Genomic DNA, 26,261 nt, shown 5'->3' with positions numbered 1-26,261 from the left:
TGCTGTGTGTGTGTGAAATAGGTGGCATGATGGCAGGAGAAGGCTTGGCTGCTGTGTGTGTGTGAAATAGGTGGCATGATGGCAGGAGAAGGCTTGGCTGCTGTGTGTGTGTGTGAAATAGGTGGCATGATGGCAGGAGAAGGCATGGCTGCTGTGTGTGTGTGAAATAGGTGGCATGATGGCAGGAGAAGGCATGGCTGCTGTGTGTGTGTGTGAAATAGGTGGCATGATGGCAGGAGAAGGCATGGCTGCTGTGTGTGTGTGAAATAGGTGGCATGATGGTGGGGAGAAGGCATGGCTGCTGTGTGTGTGTGAAATAGGTGGCATGATGGCAGGAGAAGGCTTGGCTGCTGTGTGTGTGTGAAATAGGTGGCATGATGGCAGGAGAAGGCATGGCTGCTGTGTGTGTGTGAAATAGGTGGCATGATGGCAGGAGAAGGCTTGGCTGCTATGTGTGTGTGAAATAGGTGGCATGATGGCAGGGGAAGGCATGGCTGCTGTGTGTGTGTGTGAAATAGGTGGCATGATGGCAGCAGAAGGCTTGGCTGCTGTGTGTGTGTGTGAAATAGGTGGCATGATGGCAGGAGAAGGCTTAACTGCTGTGTGTGTGTGAAATAGGTGGCATGATGGCAGGAGAAGGCATGGCTGCTGTGTGTGTGTGTGAAATGGGTGGCGATGGCAGCAGAAGGCATGGCTGCTGTGTGTGTGTGAAATAGGTGGCATGATGGCAGGAGAAGGCTTGGCTGCTGTGTGTGTGTGAAATGGGTGGCATGATGGCAGGAGAAGGCTTGGCTGCTGTGTGTGTGTGAAATAGGTGGCATGATGGCAGGAGAAGGCATGGCTGCTGTGTGTGTGTGAAATAGGTGGCATGATGGCAGAAGGCTTGGCTGCTGTGTGTGTGTGTGAAATAGGTGGCATGATGGCAGGAGAAGGCATGGCTGCTGTGTGTGTGTGTGAAATAGGTGGCATGATGGCAGGAGAAGGCATGGCTGCTGTGTGTGTGTGTGTGAAATAGGTGGCATGATGGCAGCAGAAGGCATGGCTGCTGTGTGTGTGTGTGTGTGAAATAGGTGGCATGATGGCAGGAGAAGGCATGGCTGCTGTGTGTGTGTGTGAAATAGGTGGCATGATGGCAGCAGAAGGCATGGCTGGGGTGTGTGTGTGAAATAGGTGGCATGATGGCAGGAGAAGGCTTGGCTGCTGTGTGTGTGTGTGAAATAGGTGGCATGATGGCAGGAGAAGGCTTGGCTGCTGTGTGTGTGTGTGAAATAGGTGGCATGATGGCAGGAGAAGGCATGGCTGCTGTGTGTGTGTGAAATAGGTGGCATGATGGCAGGAGAAGGCATGGCTGCTGTGTGTGTGTGAAATAGGTGGCATGATGGCAGGAGAAGGCATGGCTGCTGTGTGTGTGTGAAATAGGTGGCATGATGGCAGGAGAAGGCTTGGCTGCTGTGTGTGTGTGTGAAATAGGTGGCATGATGGCAGGAGAAGGCATGGCTGCTGTGTGTGTGAAATGGGTGGCATGATGGCAGGAGGAGGCTTGGCTGCTGTGTGTGTGTGAAATGGGTGGCATGATGGCAGGAGAAGGCTTGGCTGCTGTGTGTGTGTGAAATAGGTGGCATGATGGCAGGAGAAGGCATGGCTGCTGTGTGTGTGTGAAATAGGTGGCATGATGGCAGGAGAAGGCATGGCTGCTGTGTGTGTGTGAAATAGGTGGCATGATGGCAGGGGAAGGCTTGGCTGCTGTGTGTGTGTGAAATAGGTGGCATGATGGCAGGAGAAGGCTTGGCTGCTGTGTGTGTGTGAAATAGGTGGCATGATGGCAGGGAGAAGGCATGGCTGCTGTGTGTGTGTGAAATAGGTGGCATGATGGCAGGAAAAGGCATGGCTGCTGTGTGTGTGTGAAATAGGTGGCATGATGGCAGGAGAAGGCTTGGCTGCTGTGTGTGTGAAATAGGTGGCATGATGGCAGGAGAAGGCATGGCTGCTGTGTGTGTGTGTGAAATAGGTGGCATGATGGCAGGAAAAGGCATGGCTGCTGTGTGTGTGTGAAATAGGTGGCATGATGGCAGGAGAAGGCATGGCTGCTGTGTGTGTGTGAAATAGGTGGCATGATGGCAGGGAGAAGGCATGGCTGCTGTGTGTGTGTGAAATAGGTGGCATGATGGCAGGGAGAAGGCATGGCTGCTGTGTGTGTGTGAAATAGGTGGCATGATGGCAGGAGAAGGCTTGGCTGCTGTGTGTGTGTGAAATAGGTGGCATGATGGCAGGAGAAGGCTTGGCTGCTGTGTGTGTGTGAAATAGGGGGCATGATGGCAGGAGAAGGCTTGGCTGCTGTGTGTGTGTGAAATAGGTGGCATGATGGCAGGAGAAGGCATGGCTGCTGTGTGTGTGTGAAATAGGTGGCATGATGGCAGGAGAAGGCATGGCTGCTGTGTGTGTGTGAAATAGGTGGCATGATGGCAGGAGAAGGCTTGGCTGCTGTGTGTGTGTGTGTGTGAAATAGGTGGCATGATGGCAGGAGAAGGCTTGGCTGCTGTGTGTGTGTGAAATAGGTGGCATGATGGCAGGAGAAGGCATGGCTGCTGTGTGTGTGTGAAATAGGTGGCATGATGGCAGGAAAAGGCATGGCTGCTGTGTGTGTGTGAAATAGGTGGCATGATGGCAGGAGAAGGCTTGGCTGCTGTGTGTGTGAAATAGGTGGCATGATGGCAGGAGAAGGCATGGCTGCTGTGTGTGTGTGAAATAGGTGGCATGATGGCAGGAAAAGGCATGGCTGCTGTGTGTGTGTGAAATAGGTGGCATGATGGCAGGAGAAGGCATGGCTGCTGTGTGTGTGTGAAATAGGTGGCATGATGGCAGGAGAAGGCTTGGCTGCTGTGTGTGTGAAATAGGTGGCATGATGGCAGGAGAAGGCTTGGCTGCTGTGTGTGTGTGAAATAGGTGGCATGATGGCAGGAGAAGGCATGGCTGCTGTGTGTGTGTGAAATAGGTGGCATGATGGCAGGAGAAGGCATGGCTGCTGTGTGTGTGTGAAATAGGTGGCATGATGGCAGCAGAAGGCTTGGCTGCTGTGTGTGTGTGAAATAGGTGGCATGATGGCAGCAGAAGGCATGGCTGCTGTGTGTGTGTGAAATAGGTGGCATGATGGCAGGAGAAGGCATGGCTGCTGTGTGTGTGTGAAATAGGTGGCATGATGGCAGGAGAAGGCATGGCTGCTGTGTGTGTGTGAAATAGGTGGCATGATGGCAGGGAGAAGGTATGGCTGCTGTGTGTGTGTGAAATAGGTGGCATGATGGCAGAAGGCATGGCTGCTGTGTGTGTGTGAAATAGGTGGCATGATGGCAGGAGAGCGCGTGGAAGGTGTGTGTGTGTGAAATAGGTGGCATGATGGCAGGAGAAGGCATGGCTGCTGTGTGTGTGAAATAGGTGGCATGATGGCAGGAGAAGGCATGGCTGCTGTGTGTGTGTGAAATAGGTGGCATGATGGCAGGAGAAGGCTTGGCTGCTGTGTGTGTGTGAAATAGGTGGCATGATGGCAGGAGAAGGCATGGCTGCTGTGTGTGTGTGAAATAGGTGGCATGATGGCAGGAGAAGGCTTGGCTGCTGTGTGTGTGTGAAATAGGTGGCATGATGGCAGGAGAAGGCATGGCTGCTGTGTGTGTGTGAAATAGGTGGCATGATGGCAGGAGAAGGCTTGGCTGCTGTGTGTGTGTGAAATAGGTGGCATGATGGCAGGAGAAGGCATGGCTGCTGTGTGTGCGTGTGAAATAGGTGGCATGATGGCAGAAGGCATGGCTGCTGTGTGTGTGTGAAATAGGTGGCATGATGGCAGGAGAAGGCTTGGCTGCTGTGTGTGTGTGAAATAGGTGGCATGATGGCAGGAGAAGGCTTGGCTGCTGTGTGTGTGTGTGAAATAGGTGGCATGATGGCAGGAGAAGGCATGGCTGCTGTGTGTGTGTGTGAAATAGGTGGCATGATGGCAGGAGAAGGCTTGGCTGCTGTGTGTGTGTGAAATAGGTGGCATGATGGCAGGAGAAGGCATGGCTGCTGTGTGTGTGTGTGAAATAGGTGGCATGATGGCAGCAGAATGCATGGCTGCTGTGTGTGTGTGAAATAGGTGGCATGATGGCAGAAGGCTTGGCTGCTATGTGTGTGTGAAATAGGTGGCATGATGGCAGGAGAAGGCTTGGCTGCTGTGTGTGTGTGAAATGGGTGGCATGATGGCAGCAGAAGGCTTGGCTGCTGTGTGTGTGTGAAATAGGTGGCATGATGGCAGGAGAAGGCATGGCTGCTGTGTGTGTGTGAAATAGGTGGCATGATGGCAGCAGAAGGCTTGGCTGCTGTGTGTGTGTGAAATAGGTGGCATGATGGCAGGAGAAGGCATGGCTGCTGTGTGTGTGTGAAATAGGTGGCATGATGGCAGCAGAAGGCTTGGCTGCTGTGTGTGTGAAATAGGTGGCATGATGGCAGCAGAAGGCATGGCTGCTGTGTGTGTGTGAAATAGGTGGCATGATGGCAGAAGGCTTGGCTGCTGTGTGTGTGTGTGCAATATGTTTGGCAAATCCAAAAAATGTTGCACAATACTCAATGGTATAGGCCTATAGTTTGATACATTGTGCACCCCAGGAGATCTGTCAATAAGTTATAATTATCAGATAGATATTAAAGTAAGTTGGTTTAATGTCCAAAATATAAATGATGATGTACCAATCGGGGTGGTCATTTTCTTTGGATGTCGGTGACCCGGGTCCATTTTTTCTGACCCTCTATCGTGGACTGGACTTTTTTCTGACCCCATATCTCGAGTTTTTATTATTTTATGACCCCCTTCTGCACACAACCAATTATTCCACAAAAAATGTTCACCTTCTCGGAAAAAATGTGCGTGTAGCATGTGAAAACTTGGATTCATTGTGACTGCAAAGATTATGTGCATAGTCTATAATTTTATGACCCTCCTTATATTTGGTGTACAAAATTATGACCCCCCTATTTTGGTATAAAAAACTATGACCCCCAGTTTATTCATGACCCCCTTCCAATGTAAATGAGTCCCCCTAAGGTATGTTACATCTAAACTTTGATATGTATTTCCTCTCATTTTATCATTATAGGGTGAGCAAGAGATGGAATGGCATCCTGAAGCACTCAAGCCTGTGGAAACAAGCAAAGATCAAATGCACCAAGAAACAGGCCAAACCACTTCAAGCAATGGCTTGGTGAAATTCATGAAATTACACTTGTCCACCTCTCTAGTTCACTTGGAGGTATGCTTGATGAATGTAGCAGGGTTGCGGTATTTGGATAAAAACTGCCCAAATCTGACATCTCTGGTCATCACTTTGGAGAATGGTAGAATTAATGTAGCAGACATCCCACATAGATGTCAGTTGAAGTCTCTTGAGATTAGAACCCGTGATGGAGGCGGCACTCCTAAACAATGGTGGACCAACTTGACTCGAGTAAACTTCCCCAAGCTAGAGAGCCTTGGTTTTGACGAGAACGCCTTCCTTTGAAGTACATGAACAATCTCTGTGCAGACTTTGTCAAGTTGATGCGACTTTTAAGGAATAGTGTTTCTGGGTTTACTGGACTACGTCATTTGAAGCTCTCGCTTGATTGGGGCATGTATAGTGGTAAACATGACCGCAGTTTAGTACATTTGGATGATGTTGTACCATCTTTGGAAAGCCTTCACTTAGATTACAACAAGTATATGTACGACTCATATAGGTGTTCCCTTCCAAATGACTTGTACCAGTACATCGTAAACTCCCAACTTGATAATCTGAAGACATTACACCTACCCCTTAAGAAGTTCAAACTAGAAGAGAACACCAAGTTCCTTCTGTCAGATGTGAGCATGTCATCTCTGAAAGCTGCTCTTCCGAAATTCACCAAGCTGAAAAATCTGCATCTCATGAATGTGGACAACAAATTTGTGACAGAGAAGCACAGATTGAGTAAGGATGAACAGGCAGATCTGTGGCAGAGTATCGTTGATGAAGTCACCACATTTTGTCCAGATATAGAGCTACATCTGATCAACTGTCCCTTCCGGACTGTCAGATGGCACCGGGGTTGTCAATTTCGGAGGTGGAAGCAACACTGTGACTGGCACTTCGAACCCCGTGGTAAAGACTTCAACAAGATGTAGATAGCGCCTGCCAAGTGTCAATATATCCCACCAATGGCTGGTCCACGTCATGTGCGGATAAACGAGGTTGGACTAGTACTACCTTTCAGATTTTCTGGAATTATGTTGATGTATATACACAAATGACAAGTTCACAGACGCCTGGGCATTGCCTGTAACTTTAATTGAAAATTGATCTGTGATCACTCAGGTGAGACACAAATAACAAAAATCAGCAGAATATAGTATTTGGGTAACATTACATGATGGCGTTTATTATTCATTTTCATGGTCACATTTCATTAGATATAATGGAGCCCATTACACATTTGCTATAATAATTTCCAATTTTCCCCCTATTAATGACCTGATCAAGCAAAATGTTGTGCAATCATGTTATCAAAAGAAAGCCAAGGTATGGGCTGCATGCTAGCCATACTTTCTGCCATGCTAGCTTCAACTTAAGTTTAAGATATTTTCTCAAAATATTAAGAGAACCACTGAACTTATACTTGTTTTGTACTCATTTTAATGCATTTGTCATGCTGATTCCAAATATAGTCATGAAAATGTACCATTCTGAAATTTTTGAAAAAAATGAAACTTGTCGTCTGTAGTCGACACCTGCGTGGAAGAATAAAAGAATAGCATGTAAAGAACTTTGGTCACACTGTTCTCATTTTGCTTGACTGGACCACCTTTTCCCCCCACCAACTACGCTATAATATGAGACATCTGGGTAAGAGGTTAGGGTCTATATGTTGATTAAATTGGGTTTGGATCTCAACTAATCTAGTTATGTAGCTATAGGTATTTGTTAAAGCAAGTGGCAACTCACTAACACAACTTGTCTGGGCCTCGCGGTTTAGTTTGTGTTAACAGGAATTTGTGTTAGCAGGTTACATTATAACATAGCTTGGCACTTTACAAACACGTCATGTTATCAGAAATTTCTTGTTAAGAGAGTTTGTGTTAACGAGTCGCCACTGTATTTGATGTTTTTGTGTATAAAATAAAAATTATACTTAGCAGAGCTGCCACCTTTCAAAGACATTCCCAAGACTCAAATCAGTATTTTTCTTACAAAATCAGTATTTTCACTTTCATAATAGAATAGAGTTAACATTCTTGAGCTGTAGCATTTTCTGTATTTGCAGGCTTTTTGTTTTGAGGAGAGCAGCAGCCGTCACTTAATTGCTTTTGGTGTGACCTATAAATCACTCCCCTTAATTATAATTAGGAAGCTTTTTTTATGACAAATAGTTTCTCGGAAGGGGGTGTCCTTAATCAGGCATTAATGTAGAACAACTCTCCTCGCTCGCCCACCACTCTTAACAGCTCGTTCATCGTCCTTAAAATTTTCTGGGGAGCATTTTGAGCAGCTCTCCTTAATTATACCCTCGCTACAAAATACTTAAAATTGGTACTACTACTAGTTGGCAGCTCTTGACTTATGCTTGTTTCATACTTTTTGCCACTGAGCGGCGTGACACTTCATCATGCCGCTTGCACTTATCTGCAAGCGGAGCGGCACACCGCTGAGCGGCAGCACGACTCTGAAAACCACTCTTGCCGCTCAACACCACTCCAAGATCGTATTTTGTTCTCGTACGTCAGAGCGGCACCGCTCCGAGTTGATTTGAATTCAACTCCCAGCGGTGCTGCCGCCGCGGACAAAGCTGTGGAGTGATCGATATATCGGCTTGCCGCTGGTCACTGCTAGTGTTTCTGGTGCGACTGTGCAGTGAAGTAAAATCATCTTCAGAGCGGCAGGAAAGTATGAAAACAGCATTAGTTATGACCAAAGTATAAAGTTTTAGAGGTTTGGGTTTTTTTTTGCTATACACCAATAGTTATATTTTGCTTCTTCTAGTTCAGTAGGATGTAGGAATGATTAAATATGGTACAAAACTGTAACATACTTAGTTACTACAGGGTTGTCAACAATTGTCAGCTCAATTTGCAGATGCAGCACTTGAGAATCGCACCATAGACCTAAAAGAAATCCAAGTCCCGCAAAGCAACTCAATTCCAACCCACATTTATTGTTTAAAAGTTGGTATTGGTGGTTTTATAGAACAAATTCATTGAAATGGGCTAAATTTCACATTTTTTCAGCCCAAGCTTCAAAGTTGCCCATGAAATCCCATAATTAAAGAGTTTTGACAACCCTGGCTTGTTGCAACTACGGTAACGCAACACTGCTACATACTAAATGCTTAGAGACACTTAGAATTATAACAAAATAATTCTGATTTGTATATAGATTCCTCTTGTAACATAAAGCCAATCAGTCTTTTCTATTTGTTTACTTTTTACGACATTTTCTACAATTGATGGTATTTTTATATTTTTCCTAAAATGTGTTAACTGAATTTTGTATTCTGTACATTATGTACAACATGTTTCAAACAGGAAGTCTTTTTCCACTTATATTTATGGCATTTTTTTGCTAAAATGTTAACTGAATTTTGTACATTGCGTACAAAAATATACATGTTTCATGTTTGATAGACGTTTCATGAGCGGTATTTCAATACAACTGAGCTGTAGCATGAAATAAAGATCACTGCTAATAATAACTATGAACATACCATACATAATTATAACCTATTATGAACAGGATCACAAGATGATACACTATTATCTATTTACTTGATACATCCACCAGTTCTACTTAAAAGGATGCCCTGCCAGAGCAGTTCTTCTTGAGTGAACCAAAACTGCCTGGTTATCAAATTAATCAATGACAATGGTCTGTTGTTACAATTGTGTGATGATGGAATCGGCCAATCAGAACCCCAGTACTCGCACAGTGGACAAGAGAGTGCCGTTCTTCTCTGGAAATTAGTATAGATGCCGTCTTTAGACAACAAGGGTACAAGGGATACATAATTGCTGTTCGGGTACATTATATTTTGCAATGTACATTTTAATCAAACTTTCTAAAGACCCTGGTTAATAATTGCAACAGTTAAGATTGTAATATCCCTTTCCATCAAGCACTATTGTAGAGGTGACTTCACCAAGAAGCAATATTGATAATAAGCAATATTCAGAACACAGTGCATTGTACTCGGGTGTTTCATTGATGGTAAACTTGGCAATTTGAAAAAAATACTGTGACCTCGTACCTTGCACATGGTTTGGGCTTCACATCACTGTAATGAGTGAGCCCAATGCCCCTTCCCTGAATAGTGAATGTTGCATACCCGCCCCAGAAACATCAAGATTGCAGTCTCAACTAGTCTTTATATAAAAGTTTGATTAGGTGTGCATTGACTTTACCAATAATAAAACCAGTTACCACTTAACAATACAACAAATGTAACAAAGGAACAGGACTCAAAATACTCCATTACAAGGGCTTTGTTGAACCCAATCTCACAAAAACTAGTCCATGAAGCGGGTAAGTGCAATAGCTGCCATGTGATAAGTACATAGCCAAGGACAACATACTGTGTGTAAATTGTCAAATGTTCACAGGGCAGCTATTGCATTTACCCACTTTTGGCATTGAGCAGTCGATGTGTGCGCTTTTTGCCACTGACGGATATATTTCACTCTGAATATTTTGTGAAATTTGGGGTAAAATCACCCTTTGGCTCCGTGTATTTTGAATCCTGCAAAGGAATGGTGATTAACTAATTGATACAAATAAATTGGTTATATATATTATATTGATATGGTTATGTATTTACTGTTGAGGTTTACCCCGTCATGTTACAAAGCTACCGAGTACTTCAAAACAAAATGGAGTTCTGCATGTATGTTGTGTTATATTTGACAAATTACCAGTTTGTATTAGCAATAAAGTACTAATAAAACTTATGCATTAAATGATATTGCTGAACTAGCTGACTGTGTTTGTAATTTGAAGAAGTTGGTGAATTCTTAAGGTATTATAATATGCAACTTGTAATTGCATTATTTGGCGAGGACCCTTATTTTGCAACAACCATAAAATGTGTGCCGACTACAATAGTTTCGTACTATTCACTGGCAAACCACTTTGTAATAGTATTTATTACATCGGCACTCAGCTCATAACCAGCTCTGCAATTATTTGTCTCGACAGCAAATCTGTAACTCAACCTCAAACGTTATACTGGCACTTTGCAAACATTGAATTGCACTTCTTTTAAAATTTGCGATTCTAAGCTGCCTTACACTGTCAATACCCAAGTAGCTACTTGGAGCGCAAAAACAAATGGACATCATCTTTTGAGATCAATCTAGCCAGATAATGAGCTATTCCATTTAAAATCCACACTACCCCTGTGTAAGATTTTACAAATATCTGCCACACAGGGAGTATAAATTTCAAATGGAATGAGCACATTAGAGAGCTCCATTTGAATTTCATACACCATCTGAGAAAGATTTTATTCCGAATCTTCCATGAGGGAGTTGCTAATGTGCTCATCCCATTTGAAATTTGTACTCCCTCTGTGGCAGATATTTACGAAACCTGGAATTCAAGATGGAATAGTTTTGTAGATCTTGTAACGTAAATGTTGCAAATAGCAAAGTTCCAAACTCGGCCATTACTGGCCACAACAGTAAGTACATAACCAATCCTTTATTTCAATAGCGCCCTCTCTTGTTTTGCGTTGGTCAACATCTAGTCTCATAGAGGCCGCTTCTACTGATGTATCTCACCCACTTGATAACATCGTGGTCACTGTAGTTCAGTTTTGGCTCAAAGACTTTAAGATAGCGCACCTTCAGGCCGGACGCGGCAAATGGAACCTGAAATAGAATAAGAATGAAATATGATGTTATTGAAGGCATACAAGGGTGCACTTATAATGCTTGGTAGGCAACTTGAGCAGAGCACTGCAAGGAATCCTATCGTAAGTGTTGCTCCAAAATCAAATACACCTGATAACTAATAACCATTGACATACATGTATATACAATCATGGCATAATATTAAGAAAGTTATTTTGCTTTCTGGGAATTGATGAGCCAATTTGAGCAATTTTCAGGTATTTTCTGTGAGTTTAACATCACAAGGGGGTGATTTAAGCTTTCCTGAAGGTGAAAAATTTTGCTGCAATTTTGGTGACAATTTATTGCATTTTATAATCTATTTAACACATGACTTGAGACTCGGGCGTAGAGACATTGTTGTTGGAGTGAAACAATTATGACCCGAGACCCAAAGAAGAAGAAAATCAAGAACCTCAGAACCATGTCAAGAATAACTGTAAACACGGTAAACCTATTCATTGCTTCTATATCACCTCACCTCCACAATACAAGCATGTTAAGGAATGATTTACAAAAACAATCAAAACAAAAACAAGTGGAGGCGATATAGAGAGATAGGTTGGCACAAACTACTCAGAAAAAATTAAAGGATCAGGTTCATTTATGTGTCCAAGTGTACACATACCCTAGACCCCAACAGAGATGGTAGTGGTAGAGGATGTATAAATGATGATTTGCAAATTAAAAGGACGATTATGACCCGAGACCCAAAGAAGACCCAAAGAAGACCCCAGACCCAAAGAAGACCGAGACCCACCTGTCAGACAGATTCTTACCACTGGTTTTGGAGCATTGTGGTTATCAGCATGTAACATGACCTAAGCATCAAAAGCTCGATCTAATTAATTCAGTAAATATCAGGCAGCAGAACACTTGCAATACTGAAGTCCCATGACACTAATAAAAAAACCCTTTGGTTAGCACCATGAGAATAGGGAAAAATGCAAATCAGGATTGCCAGTGACTGATCCTTTAATTTTGTTGAGGAGTGTATATTCCCCTTGTGTCAAGGATTCCACCCAACAAGTTATTTTATTTTGATAGACAAATCCAGAGAATAAAACTCACTTTTCTTAGCTTTCGATAGCAAGGTATGCCATCTTGATCACAGGTGCTTTCCAGGCTCACTGCATCTCCAGCAGGGAACTGGTAGTCTCGTTCCTACGATGTGATGGATGCTTAATCAGTAGGAACGAGACTACCAGTTCCCGCGGGAGATGCAGTGAGCCTGGAAAGCACCTGTGATCAAGATGGCATACCCTGCTATCGAAAGCTAAGAAACGTGAGTTTTATTCTCTAGATTTGTCTATCAAAAATAAAATAATTATTACGAACAATCCTACAGATGAAACTTTTCAAGTTTGAGCCCGATTGGATTAAGTTTTTAAGATCTTTGACCACCCGGTCAACATGGAACACCCGGTACCCAGCGCTTTGTAACTGTTTTGAAAAGGCGCTTTATAAATGTAGTATGTATGTATGTAGTATGTACCGATCTATATCCGAAATATTGCATCGATGTTGCAAAGCGCGGCAAAACGCGTAGCCTAACGGACAGACAGACACACACACACACTTCGCTCATTATCTTATTAGTATAGATTGTAGAGTTCTTTCTCACTCACCTCAAAATTGAGTGATATTGGTGGGCGTGCCCATTTCTTCTTCTCCGCTCCTGGCAATAATTCCACTTCAGCACTAATCTGGGCTTCTTTCATTCCACTCATACGCTTGATCCTGCCAAAAACAAAATGCATGCAGTGTTACACAATGCATTATCAATATTTTATTCACACCAGCAAATATTTTATGATGTGTAACTGTTCACCCACTGCACTTTATAGTTTTATACAACTGACTTCTTTCTCATTTAAGGCAAAAGTTCTTCCAATTTTTCAATAATATGAAATTATAATCCTTGTACATGAGAAAGTCTTAATTCATTTGAACCTCTTCCACAGCAGACCTTACACTAACAAACAAAATATAGAGAGTGAGTCTTCAAGCCATGCCCACAGGCATTCAAACAACCCACACAACTACCCCACAATCAGTAAACCTTTTAAAATACACTTCCACATACACAAGTGGGTTGAAAATAACTCGATATTTGTGATGCACAACTTCTATTATTATATACTGTATTGTCTGTAAAAAACGCTCCCCCTCTAATAATGCCCCATCCTCCAATAAATTGACAAAAATGCAAATATTTCCATCGTGTGAGTAAGCTTAAAACTTGCATCAGTCATGTCAGTGACAATAGCTAAATTGCATGGACAAAACCTATGACTCAAACTTCCATCCATTTCATTGACTAATCATGGTAGAATTTCACTAATTCCATGCACTTATGGGTGCAATTTTGTTGTACTTTACCAAGAAAATGTTATTTTCCATGCACGCCGTCACTAGTAGTAGTATCAGTACAGTCGTAAATCCCTCCTTTCGACAGGACCATCGGGAAATTACAACTGATTTTTAAGTTTTTTCACTGACAATTCACTTAGAATAAACGCCCCCTTTTGGAAAAAATGCAACTCCCCCGGGACATTTATTACAGACAATGCGGTACTGGTAGAGTGGTACTGTTTTGCCATTTTTTCAGTATTTTTGAAGGGATTTGATTTTCAGGCTTTCGCCAATCCACAACACTTCTGTGTGGGCACAAATGTTTTTGTGGATTTTAATTACATGTTGTTTCAATAAAAACTTTTTGACCGCTGCACGGCCAGCCTCTTGTTCACCCAATGCAACATGACATATTCGTCCCATTTGTGTTCAAGTATGCCTGAATATCAGTAGACCATCAAGACATACAATTTCAATATTTTTGCTGTCCTATTTTGCCTTTTAAACCTTCCAGCCCATTACATGCTTTTACTGTAAACAGAGATGTAAGTGAGGTAATGATCCCTCCCTGAAAATCATCCGAGCCGAAGGTGAGGCATGCAACAGGTTCCACGGGGCAGAGCCGCTGGTGGGGGTTCACCCCCTCACCCCCTCCTAAAATTTGTTTGCTCTTTTTATGACAAATTATCATCATCCAATTCCGGAAATGTAAAAAAAAAAAGAAAATGTTTTTTTTTTTACATTTCCGGAATTTTTTTTTGCACCATTTCCGGAATTCTGGAAATTTCTGGAAGTCTAACATCTCTGTATAAAAATGCACCGACATCAAGACTCATGATTCAATCATACACATCAAATTGACACACTTACTTCCAGACGATAGCATTTTCACTGGCTTTGTACTTGGCCTTGCCCTTCATACACAGTACTTGCACGCCACTTGTGTTCAACGGTGTCGGGATTCGAACCTGCATAACAAAAAGTTATTGTTAATACTCAGCAAAATTCCTGAATGACAACATGCATGGATTTTTTACCAGGGTGTTTGAAAGCTGGGATTGAATCTCCCAATCTGGAATTTCCTAGTTTCCAGTTCATTTCTTGTCCAATGTGTTTCATTATTTGGCTGTTAGGCCTAAAAAAATTTAGCTGATTGGCATAACCCGACCGACCCTAAAGTTAGGTCCGATTTTGTTTCGTTTTTTTTGCACAAAAATAAATAAAGGCCTTTATCAAATGCAATTTACAGCTTTAAAAGTGGGGGGGGGGGGAAGATCCCGACCTACACGTACCTAACCTAATTTTTTTAGGCCTTACTGTTAACTAAAAGTGGACATTTTCATGCTCTCAACATAGCTACCAGTGTGAACATGTAATTTTATGCATAGGTCTATGTATTGCAAACCACAAAAATATTACGTGAACAAAAATGACCACTTTGACGGTACATGTTGATGATTTTTCAAATAATCCACATAGCATATTTAAATGGGTCAATCCTGATTGAGTCATCATATTCACTACAAGTAGTTATGTACCAGGATTGGGATGGGTCCATAGGGATGGGTCCACATTATATTGCCCTGCACTAGATGTTATGCTGTTCCTCTGCATTGCACCATATATTATCAAAGAACAGGGATTGACCTGGATTATAATCCCATAGAAATTCCACATAATCAATTCTTTGAAAAGAGTGGAAAGACTCTTTCAGAAAGAGCGATATCGTATTCAATCTATGATTGCACACATAGATTGTATTCAACCAATGATTGCACACAGCTGATGAGTGCAGCCTGCTAATAGTGCAGGGCAATACATACAAAAATAGCGTAGACCCATAGCTATGGTAATTAATCTTTTAGGGCAAATAGCATCATCTTATTTTTAGCAGTCACATCACCAGCTAGATCCTTACCTTGACACCCTCCTGCACTGGGGAATTTAACCCAGGTACAATGACAGACCCGTCCAACCACCAAAATATCCAATAATAATAAACGTTTAAATGGAGCCAAATAGGTTTCATCTTTTAAACGACCACCAATTCTTGGTTAATCCTTAAAATTTATGAAATATCAATTGAATGTTGCTGACTGATAACATTTAAAATGGCATACGACAATCGACAATCATTATGAGATCTAAAATACTGAAAAAATTGATAGATAGCTTAAATTCATGCCGATATGAGCTACGATCGCAGACTTCTGGTGTAAACATACTTCCTGGTTCGTTCTACTTCCGGGTTCGGGTTAACTTTCGGGAGGTAATTTTTGACTTTCCAGTGAAAACATGATCATACTGTAAGCTTATTTGGACAAAATAGCATGGACATTTTTGTTTCTTTTTGATATGTGTCGTTAAGTGTCGAAAAGGGACAGTTTATTTTGACATGTCAGATTTAGGGTAATGTTGACAATAATACGACAATAGATAACACTTTACAACTCACCTCAATCTTTTGGCCAAGTATTGATGGCTTGAAGTTTGATTTCACCACCACCTTTACTTCCATCTTGGTACGTCCAACCTCTCGAACCAGCGGAATGATACGGAATGGTAGGCTGATGTCCTTGGTGGTACGGTACTTCATCAATTCAAACTCGCCGTCAGGAGGAATGAAACTGATGCTGCGCTCTGACTCAAATTTGCTCAGCTTGACGCACTGATGGAACGTGCAATCGTCTATGGCTATAGATGTCTTACTGTGAGAAGAAATCACATTGATGGGTTTATTTCTCTGTAAGCAATGACTTCAAATGATCCTCATTATCAGCATGTAATAGCTATTCCATTTAAAATCCACACAACCCCTGTGGAAGTTTTTTAGAAATATCTTCCACAGGGGGAGTATGAATTTTAAACAGAATGAACATATTAGGCAGCCCCATTTGAATTTCATACACCCTCTGAGAAATATTAAACCTGAATCTTCCAGAGGGGGGGAGGGGGGTGAGTTTCAAACAGAGTTGATTAGTGTGCTAATTCCATTCCATTTGAAATTCCTACTCCCCCCCCTGGAAGTTATTTTCAAAATCTTCCACAGAGGGAGTGTGGATTTCAAAAGGAAAAGCCTATTGTCATCTTAATCTGACAAGATAGAACTGGTTTCTGAAATAGGGATGACATTTGGTTCTGTCAAAGATATTGATCAATTCAAAATGTTTTGCTGATTTTTCTCAAGGGTATGACCATATTTGTTTTTGTAGAAAGCTTAATTTCCCATTTATTTTAAATACATCACAGTGCTCACAATTACAATATTCAGAATAGCAAAAGTTTATACAGTGACCAGTCGCATACGTAAAATTTGTATATAAGCATGATGCCCTTTTAACGAGTTGCTTGGACAAGGACAAATTTTTAGGGTAGTTTGTTAAACTTGATTTTTTTTCTTTTCGTTTACAAATTTTTCATTTCCAAATTTAACAACTTGTTAATATGCACATATGCTTATACAAATATTGACGGTACTATACATAGTATGTTATAAATTGAGTTGAATGCTACAATCAATTATTGGATTATTGAATAACAGCAAATTACTGTTGTTTTGATGCAGATGAATTGAATTATCACACATAGCATTGAAAGCAAGAATTGTCATATGTATTGAGTGATGACACCAGCATTGAGTAACAATGATTAGTCAAGCCAAGCAGGCAGATTTCCTTTGTAATTACTGACCAGTAATAATCAGAACTACATTGTATCATTCTAAAACACATTCTGAAAATGGCAACTGTTTTCATGCACTTCTTGAAAGATGATGCATTAAATGATTGCCTTATATCATATTGTCTGTAATAAATGCCCCGGGGGCTTTGCATTTTTCCAAATGGGGGCGTTTATTAGAAATGAATTTTCAGTGAAAATTTGTTTTTAATCCGATTCAATTTAATTCAATGGTGCTCTTGTAGAAAGGAGGGATTTACAACTATACTTATAATACTATTGATGGCGGTGCCCACAGAATGTCACATGTGTGGAAAACGACATTTTGTGGTAAATTACAACAAAATTACACCTGTAAGTGCATCATCAAGCACGGATCTGATGAAATAAGTGATTTTCTACCATAATTAGGCAATGAAATGGATAAAAGTTTGAGTCATAATAGGTTTTTTCCATGCAATTTAGCAATTGTCACTGACATGACCGATGCAAGTTTTAAGCTTACTCACACAACACGGCATGGAATTGATTGCATTTTTGTAAATTTTTCATTGCAAAATTGGGGGACGTTTATTAGAGAGGGATCGTTTATTACAGACAATACGTAATAAATGCAGTTTCATCTGTTCATTAGATTTGATTAATTGAAACAACAGTATAGTTCAAACTGATTGTCTTCAAAACTTGTGAAAGGAGTTAATCATTTAGATACACATGGATAAGACGAGAACAATTTTTGAGAATTATAAAATCCAAATCTATTATACAAATTCCCCAAATTTGTCGAAAAACAGTTTAAAGAAAAACAATCTGATCACTGATACCAAGCAATATGGAGGCTGGGGAACATCTCAATTTTAGTATGGGCTATTCCAGTTGAAATCCATACAATCTCTATTTACGGCATGACTTCAATCTCCCACACAAGGAGTATGAATTTCAAATGGGGTTAACTGAATGGGCAACCCCATATGAAATTCACACTACCTGTGTGGAAGATAAAGGTCATACACCCCCTCAGACACAACCTTAATCTCCCATACATGGAGTATGAATTTCAAATGGGGTTACCTGAATAAACCATTTGAAATTTCCCCTGTGTGGGAGATTAATGTAATGTGTCTTCCATAGCCTATGTTAGGGGTGTATGGATTTCAACTGGCATAGCTCATAAAATTATACAGCAAGTGCAAAGATATCATTCATGTATGTGGGACCCCAATTGTTATGTTTTCATTTACACAGCCCTTCATACTTCAGCCAACCAGAGTTCACCACATGATTCCCATGGAATATATCCCACAATGCATGTTAATATCAATCTCTTTGCATACCAACTCATAATGCACTATTCTGAAGGCTATTTGCAAATCACAAAACCTGTAAAGGCCCATATCTGACACAGTGCATCATGGGGTTATGCAACCAAAAAGGAGCCATGGATGTATATTTCAACGATGCAGATGTGACTATCTGCACACATAGGCTTGTGTGTGACATTAGTAGCACTGCAACCAATGTTGCTTAATTCACCCTAGAAGGAACATAATTAATCAGATTAACCACCATAGCAATAGATGAATACAATTTTGAATAGATCGCCCTGCACTACAAAGTTCCTATGCATTGAACCATAGATGTTGAAGAACTGGGATAAAGACCTGGATCGTAATTCTATAGAAAATGCATATCATGCTGATCACTTGCACCACCTGTAAGATTAGTATCTTTGAAAAGAGTGGTATTGTATTCATCTATGATTGCAGACTGACACAGGTGATGAATGTAACATTCATCTATTGCTATGGTAGTTAATCCGATTATTGCGTCACTTCTACAGTGAATACACACATATACCAGATAATATAAAAAGAAGTATCGCTTCCAATTTATAAGACATTGAGCATGTTGAAGTTCTTATCAAATGCAACTTGAAACATTTTAGTGCAAGCAAGTATGGAGAATAATTATCACAAAGCAAACATAAGAATCAGTTAACATTACTATAGCAACTCTACCTTGATCTGTTACTTCGAGAATAAACATACTGTTTTTAGCCGTTGTTGTCCAACTATCGTCTCATATAACATAGGGTACATCATTATTTAAAGGTTTGCCTCGTTGTTTTAAGCCAAAAATAACAATGTCGCCCGTGTTATATGAGACGATAGAAGCACAACAGCGGGTAAAAACAATACCTTTAAATACTTCAATTCAAATAAAAATATTAATCAAATTAATTCCAACATTTTAACAAGGAATTACCTAGGGCTTAGAATCGATCGGTCCCGTTGTTGATATGCCCCCCGATTGGTTCAAATACCGTGTGCGAGTATCGCGTTGACGCGCACGCACTGAACTGTGTTATATCCTGTCATGTCACAGTTGACACCTGTGTGGAGAGTGTTAACTAGGGGTGTGTCATTCTGTGTATATATGTGACATGGAGGTAGTCATATAGTCATGCACCCTGTACAGGACATGTTCTCCTTTATGACCAATACATACCATCCACAATAGATACTATATTCCCTGGTATTCACACATGTTAGCATCATCAAAGATGATTCAAATAAAAAAAATCAATAAATTAGTTGTTTTCTACTTGCTTTTTGCATGTATAACTTTTTTTTGGCCAAGGAAACTCCTTTTGAAATGTTGTGATTTAATACTTTTGCAAATAGTCTGTGTTCATATGTAATGAAACGGCTTCACATGACACATATGTGACAGATATCGTCAGCCTACTACGATAACTGCCCAAGTCAGTCCTTGTAATTTTGAGAACACAAAGTACAAAATATGGTTCAAGCTAGCATTTCTAAAAACATATTTATTCACCAATCTTTGCACAAGAACAAATAATAATGATACAATGAAGGGGAATAATCCGAAATAATTAGGGTGATTATGTAACTGACGCATGCTTGAATCGGACCAATTTTGCACTTTGTTCTCAAAATTACAACAAACAACTTGGGCAATTATCGTAGTATGCCGATAATACGTCGTATGCAGCGTTCGAAATTTTGGTTGTCCGGTTGCCCGGAACAACTAAAAAAGTCGCCGGACAACCAAAAATACTGATTCAGAAATTGTAATCTGGTTGTCCGTGGGACAACCATTTATTTTTCCTAAATTCGAACACTGGTCGTATGTTATGTTATGATATTACAGACATACCCCCTAGTATTAACATAAGCTAATATTATACAATGAATTATGTTTTTAGTCCCATGGACCTGCCTGCTGCTTACCCAGCATACCACAAACAGTTATCAATCAAAAAAGACAAACAAAGAGTATTCATAATTCGTGAAGGGAAAAAAAGGTGCTGGAATTAAGGAGTACAAATAGTGAGACCAAGATAACATTTGTTTGTGTGGGGTGGGTGGTAGGTGGTGTATTGTGTATAATGTGTTAGACGTGAAGTTGTAGGTTACAGTCTTGTACGTGCAAGTGCCTTCATATCTGTGTGCCGGGCAGGCTTGTAAAAAAGACAAATGGGGACATTTTCTTTTTAAAACCCACCAAACAGACATCTGACGACCGGGGACGTGCCCTATTCCTGTTATATAAAGACTTCTCCCCCTGCACCCCCAAAGGCTAAAAGTGCCAAAGATGTACCCAGTTGTTAGGGGGTGTAGGACATGTACCCGATTGTAGGTTTCAGATAAGTGTCCCCAACTGACACACAAATGTCCCCAATTGGTGGGTTTTAGGTTAGAAATATGTGTCCCCTTTTTGGCGGTTTTAGGCAAGTATCCCCTTGACACACAATACAAGAGGAGATGGGGTGTGTGTGTCATGTGTGTTTGCCTGTGTGATATTAGTGATCTTTGGGTAGATTCAACAGAACATATAAAAAAAGTTTAACATAATTGCTCTGCTAACATTCCCACCAAACACAAAGAATGAACACATACAATCCACCTCATTCAGAAACATGTGGGGAAAACAAAACCAACAAACAAACAAACACAAAATTGTCAATCAGTCAGTTCTGTCTGCACATTTCTTATTGTTAAAGCTCAGCATGATGGAAGCCTCCTTGCTGCTAAATGTAAATATGATGCTGCTTGCAATTCCAATCAGTCACAATCTAGAATCAGGGTTAGAAAAGCTCATGTCAAAGAGAATAAAGTTTCCCCAAGTTAGTGTTTGATAGAAAGACAGAGAGAGAGAGAGAGGGGGGAGGGAAAGGCAAATACCATGCTGTTTTTACTTAGTCAAGCAAATGACCAAATTATATGAAATATTTTGGTTTTATTTTGTAATCAATTGCCCGTTCCACCTTCCCAGTGCTGACACTCGCATGTTTTCCCACATTTGTCACTGCTGTAGCTTTTGACTGTTCTACTGTATCTATAATTATGTATTCATAACCTCATTAATATACGCGAAGCCTGTACTCCAATCAAAAGAAATTGATTGCCAGACCGCGCACTAATTGCGAGGTCATTAATAACTCACAATGACTCGGACGCCGCAACAATGACTTCTGCGTGCGGCGTATAAGCTACGCGTTATGGCAACGCACTGCGCCTACTGTGATGCCGTCGAGCTTCTGTGATTGGTAGCTCTTGTTGTCGGGCGAATGTTATATTCGCCTGGTTGATTTTAGGGTAGGTTACAACAATGATTAAAACTGGTTATATTTAACAGCGTTTTATGGCATAAAATAACATAAAATGAAATTTTGATTTGTTCAAAATATTAGATACAACGGTAATGAATGACAATAATAACTTTGTACCATCTATTTTGAGGTCATTGTGTGAAATTGTCGGGTTCTGTTTTGGGCCTCGGTGTTTTTCCTCGGGAGGCTCCCTCGGAAAAATACCTCAGCCCAAAACAAAACCCTCCAATTTCACACAATGACCTCAAAATAGATGGTTATTATTGTCTAATTATATTATTCTTAGTCAGTTGATGTGGTTTAGCTTGTAAGCACTGAATTTAATAGGTCCCTGCATGTTGTCTATCACAAGGTAGACTACAGTGAAGGCGTCGTAGCAAAATAAAGTTGCTGCGAGGCGCACCAGCTGCATATGTATACGCTTGTAAAATTCAATTATTGTTTATCTCCTATATTTTTATATTTATATTTGTTCCTATTAGGCTGCTTCAATTATGGGCATGCTAACCATATAGGCTACTGAACCAATACTAGGCTTGTTTGTATTCACTTTAATGCATTTTTCATGCTGATTCCAAATATGGTCATGAATATCTACATTTCTGAAATTTTTGAATTTTCAAAAACACAATTTGAAACTTGTCGTCTGCAGTCGACACCCGTGTAGAGTACATCCACCAGGTTTTTGACTAAGGTGGGGTGGAAATATTGTCTGTTAATCAAGAAGTACGCCTGTGCTCTTATTTCACCTTTCAAATTCAAAGCGATGTCAAACAGTGCTTGAAATATGAATTTGAAAAAATGGCCACACCAAGGCAATAGTTTAAGGGTACCACGGCAGATATGGCTAGAAAGCAGACAAAAGGCAGTGTACCACAACAAATCATAGGAAGGAGGGCAGATACACGGATTCAAAGACGGAAAAGAACAGTGCTAGACTACCACATAGTAACCACTATTGAAGAGAAATAAATTGAAACATTTTGAAAGTTTGGTGCCGAGTAAATTAGAGATATCAAGCAATATCTGTTGTGGTGCCAGAGTGCGTCACAACGGTGATAAATATTTTTATGTGACCAACGTACATACATAGCATGTCGATCAAGATCACTGCCAACTTGAACAAGACTGCTGTGTTGGCCACTGCTGTCTGGCTTTTAACACCACTTGGCAACTTGCCGCTGTAAATGTTACATATGGAAATGCTCTTGCAACACAAAGTTATGTTTGGCAAAGAGTCTTAACTACAATAATTTTGCTTTATAGATAGACTCCATTGGCTGATATAATCATACCTTATGCTTATATTTTGTGTAAAGCACTCAATGACACAAGACTCACACCGGATGAATATTGGGTCATGAAAAGCGTGGACTAAGTATGTGACACTGCATTTATTGTTCAATGGGTGATGATTGAATGACTAAACATGATTGGTTCGCCATCGCAAATAATAAAGGAGACAAGTAGAAAAAGTGATCCCGCCTGGGAATCAAACCCAGGACCTCAGGTTTACGAGACCTGTGCCTTAACCACTCGGCCAAGGGAGCTTCATGATTAGGCTGGTTGAAATTCAAACCTATAAGCGGTCACTTAAACTTATCTCCTCCCCGCAAATAGCCCATAGTAGATAGGGCCGTAAATTGAAAATATCTATGTAAGCCCAAGTAAATCTTTTCCTACTGCAATTATATGGTGGTATTTTTCTATGTAACATAAGTTTGCTGGTTTATGGTAGATGACCCCTAACCTCTACCTAAGTGACCTTTGACCGCTATCAATCAGCTATGTGACAAATGTGCGATAACATGGTAAGTGTTGTACATACTAGGATGGGTGTAAATTGATGTGCAATTAACCTCATCAAAATGGCATAGTTCCACAAGTAACCCATCGATGACCAATTATGATGACTAACAGGTGAAGAATGAGTTTGTATTGATGATCTGATATTTCAAAAATGTAATCGATGAAGTTATATCTACTAGTTCTGATTATTAGGATTTCATTATGGATAATTAAATGACCACTTTCACAATGATACACATCATTGGTTACAATTCGACATGTGAAAATTGTTGCACAGATTTGAATGAAGTAGAAATTTTGGAGAAATTATGAATTACAGGTAATTAATATGATTGAGAAAGGGCTTTCCGAGATCTGTATGTTGAGGACCACAAAAATTGTAAATATGGTTCATAAATCGAGTAAAGATCATTAAAACATTTTCTTTTTAGAAATATAGACAAAACTGAAATGTTTTCACCTGTGGGATCACAACCCTATTGGTGTTGCACAGAATTCATTATTCTCAGGCATAAAGAATTGAGACTGGTCTCTCTTGACAAGAAAACACAGTTTTTCATTACAGGGACAGTCTTTTAGAATTTGCAGGAGAGCATTAAATACTTCTTGTGGAGCCTTCAAGGAGAGCTGTTTAAGGCATTTACAATAGAATGTAAGGATAGACTGGTCAACTAAGGAGAGCTACAAATCGCTCTCCTATATCAGATTTAAGGAGAGCAGTAGCGAGCGCTTGCTCTCGCTGTCCTCAAAAGGCAATCCCTGCATTATAAGGTTTACTTACTACATAAGTTAATGTTCAAAAAAGTGCAAAAATTGACATGTGAAGAACAATGCATTATGGGATTAACAGATCTCAGAATGTACCTAGACTGAGGGATTAGTGATGTAGAGGACTGGATCAGGATTAGACTCAGGAAGGATTAAGGATTAGGCTGAGGATACAAGTGTGAGTCAAGGAAAGTATTAGTGTTGGAAAAAGTGGGAAATTGGGACCTTTTGGAGGGACCCTCTCCCAAATTAAGAAATTGTTGAAAAACTTTGTGGGAATTTCGCTTATCTTGAGAGAACAGGTCCAAAAAAAGTACATTTATTAATACTGACTGTATAAATTACCATCAGATCATAAAATTGAGGCTTTTATATAGATTTATGGAATGAATCTTCTTAACAGGTGTCTGGTTTAGACCTTATAATGCATATTTTCTAGAAGTACAATAGTACCATTTTTCACAACAAATTGAGCAACAAAATATTCTCTGAACTGCTGCATTTAATCATAATAAAACAATGATGTTGTTTAGAATGTTTCTACCAAAATTGCTTATTGAATTCAAAGGGATTCCTTTGTAGAACTATGCCCCAGGTGAGTGAAGCAGCAGTGAAATTCACACCGAGAAAGAATTAGCTGAGTACAGCGTTTGATGTGATAGAATGAAAGATGATGGTAAGCATATATAGAAGCAAGAGTAAGACCATGAGTAAGAGTCCAGTGAGTCATGATATGGATTGGATGACAAGACACTAACGTTTTGGCCGTCTCACTCTCCTTTCCCTGTTTATCCACGGTCAACTTGTCGTTCATGCCAAATTTACACTCCGGCATGCCGCTGAGGTACGATTTCATCACCACGCGCCCTGCTACATGAGCGCTCAGTACCTGACCTGTTCCACGAACAAACAAACAAAAATCCAAATCAACACAAAACACTGAATAGTTACAACAAATTTGAATAAATAATAAGAATACTAACGTCTTAGTTGGGTCCGATGACTCGCCCTTGCCCTGGCGGTCCAGCATTAGTTTGTCGTTCATGCCAAACTTGCACTCTGGCATGCCGCTAAGATAGCTCTTTATAACGACTCGGCCAGCGACGTGGGCGCTTAGAACTTGACCTGTGTAGGGGGAGGAGGGCATAGGCAACATAAAAGTTAATTTTTTTGCATGTAAATTATTACCATGTATGGGGTTGCATGTATAAACGCACAATATACTATTGTGAGTTTTCTTCGAAATGTGATCCAGTTTTGCGTCTGAAATTTCTTCAACTTCCAATATTTCCGTGCAAATTCTGGGGTGTGTCATCAAAATTTTCACATGGAATTGAATGCAGACATGTTACATTTTGGATGACACAGCCAAAAAGAAGTTGACCAAATTTCAAGCCCCAAACCAGTTACTATTGTGATGAATTCTGCACAGGAATTATGGTGAAATACATGCAACCCTCCAACTGAGCATGCAATCATCTACATCTAATGCCTTCTTCTCATACAGCAAAATTATTACTGATGCTTACCATTATGTCTTTAATGCTCTGCGTGCTAGTGCTAGGCTTCAACATAAGTAGTTTTGAGATATTTTCTCAAAATAGCCAGAGCTATCTCAAGAACCACTGAACCAATACTAGGCTTGTTAGTACTCATTTCAATGCTGATTCCAAATATGGTCATAAAAATGTACAATTCTGAAATTTTTGAATTTTTAAAGATATTTTGAAACTTGTCGTCTGCAGTGGAGAGGGTTAACATTGATCCACTTTCAGGTTCAAATTGTCTTTATCCAACTTGTACTTTCAGTATTGAGTTGCATCCTATTATATCAGGCAAATTGATGACTTACCTAGACTCACATTTATTTATTATTATTATTATTATTATTAAAGCACATTTCTATAGCGCTCTACAAATAACACAGCGCTTTTGCTCCAAACAAAAACATAAGAAAAACAATATAAAAACAACAACAATAATTACACATTTGGAAAAAAGTACGTCTTCAGAAGCCGCTTAAAAGCAGCCGCAGATTCCGCTTCTCTGACATAAACAGGGAGCTTGTTCCAGTGCTGGGGCCCGACAGGGAGCTTGTTC

The 26,261-nt window shown here is 40.4% G+C and overlaps 2 protein-coding genes across 7 annotated transcripts in view; one reads left to right on the top strand and one right to left on the bottom strand.

Annotated features, from left to right (window-relative positions):
- Positions 1 to 5,845, top strand: part of LOC140157375 (uncharacterized) — a 47,942-nt gene extending 42,097 nt beyond the window's left edge. The window contains exon 3 of the mRNA XM_072180551.1: positions 5,118 to 5,845. Within this exon, the coding sequence (XP_072036652.1) occupies positions 5,118 to 5,519 (402 nt within the window). The 3' untranslated portion in view covers positions 5,520 to 5,845. The remainder of the gene's footprint in view (positions 1 to 5,117) is intronic.
- Positions 5,846 to 6,387: 542 nt separating this feature from the next.
- The window catches only part of LOC140157374 (AP-2 complex subunit mu), a 33,140-nt gene continuing 13,266 nt past the window's right edge, over positions 6,388 to 26,261 (bottom strand). For 4 of the 6 annotated variants that reach the window (XM_072180544.1, XM_072180549.1, XM_072180547.1 and 1 more), the window contains 5 exons: positions 25,145 to 25,286; positions 15,723 to 15,975; positions 14,138 to 14,235; positions 12,541 to 12,652; positions 6,388 to 10,891 (listed from right to left, as the gene is read on the bottom strand). In XM_072180544.1, coding sequence (XP_072036645.1) covers positions 10,757 to 10,891; positions 12,541 to 12,652; positions 14,138 to 14,235; positions 15,723 to 15,975; positions 25,145 to 25,286 — 740 coding nt within the window. In that variant the 3' untranslated portion in view covers positions 6,388 to 10,756. Of the gene's footprint in view, positions 10,892 to 12,540; positions 12,653 to 14,137; positions 14,236 to 15,722; positions 15,976 to 24,919; positions 25,056 to 25,144; positions 25,287 to 26,261 lie in introns of all 6 variants that reach the window. The other 2 variants (XM_072180546.1, XM_072180550.1) reach the window with 1 other exon arrangement.

This window comes from Amphiura filiformis, chromosome 7 (genome assembly GCF_039555335.1).
Source record: "Amphiura filiformis chromosome 7, Afil_fr2py, whole genome shotgun sequence".
Classification (NCBI taxonomy): Eukaryota; Metazoa; Echinodermata; class Ophiuroidea; order Amphilepidida; family Amphiuridae; genus Amphiura; species Amphiura filiformis.
The sequence above is the reverse complement of the archived record's forward strand: the minus strand, read 5'-3'. Positions and strand labels throughout refer to the sequence as shown.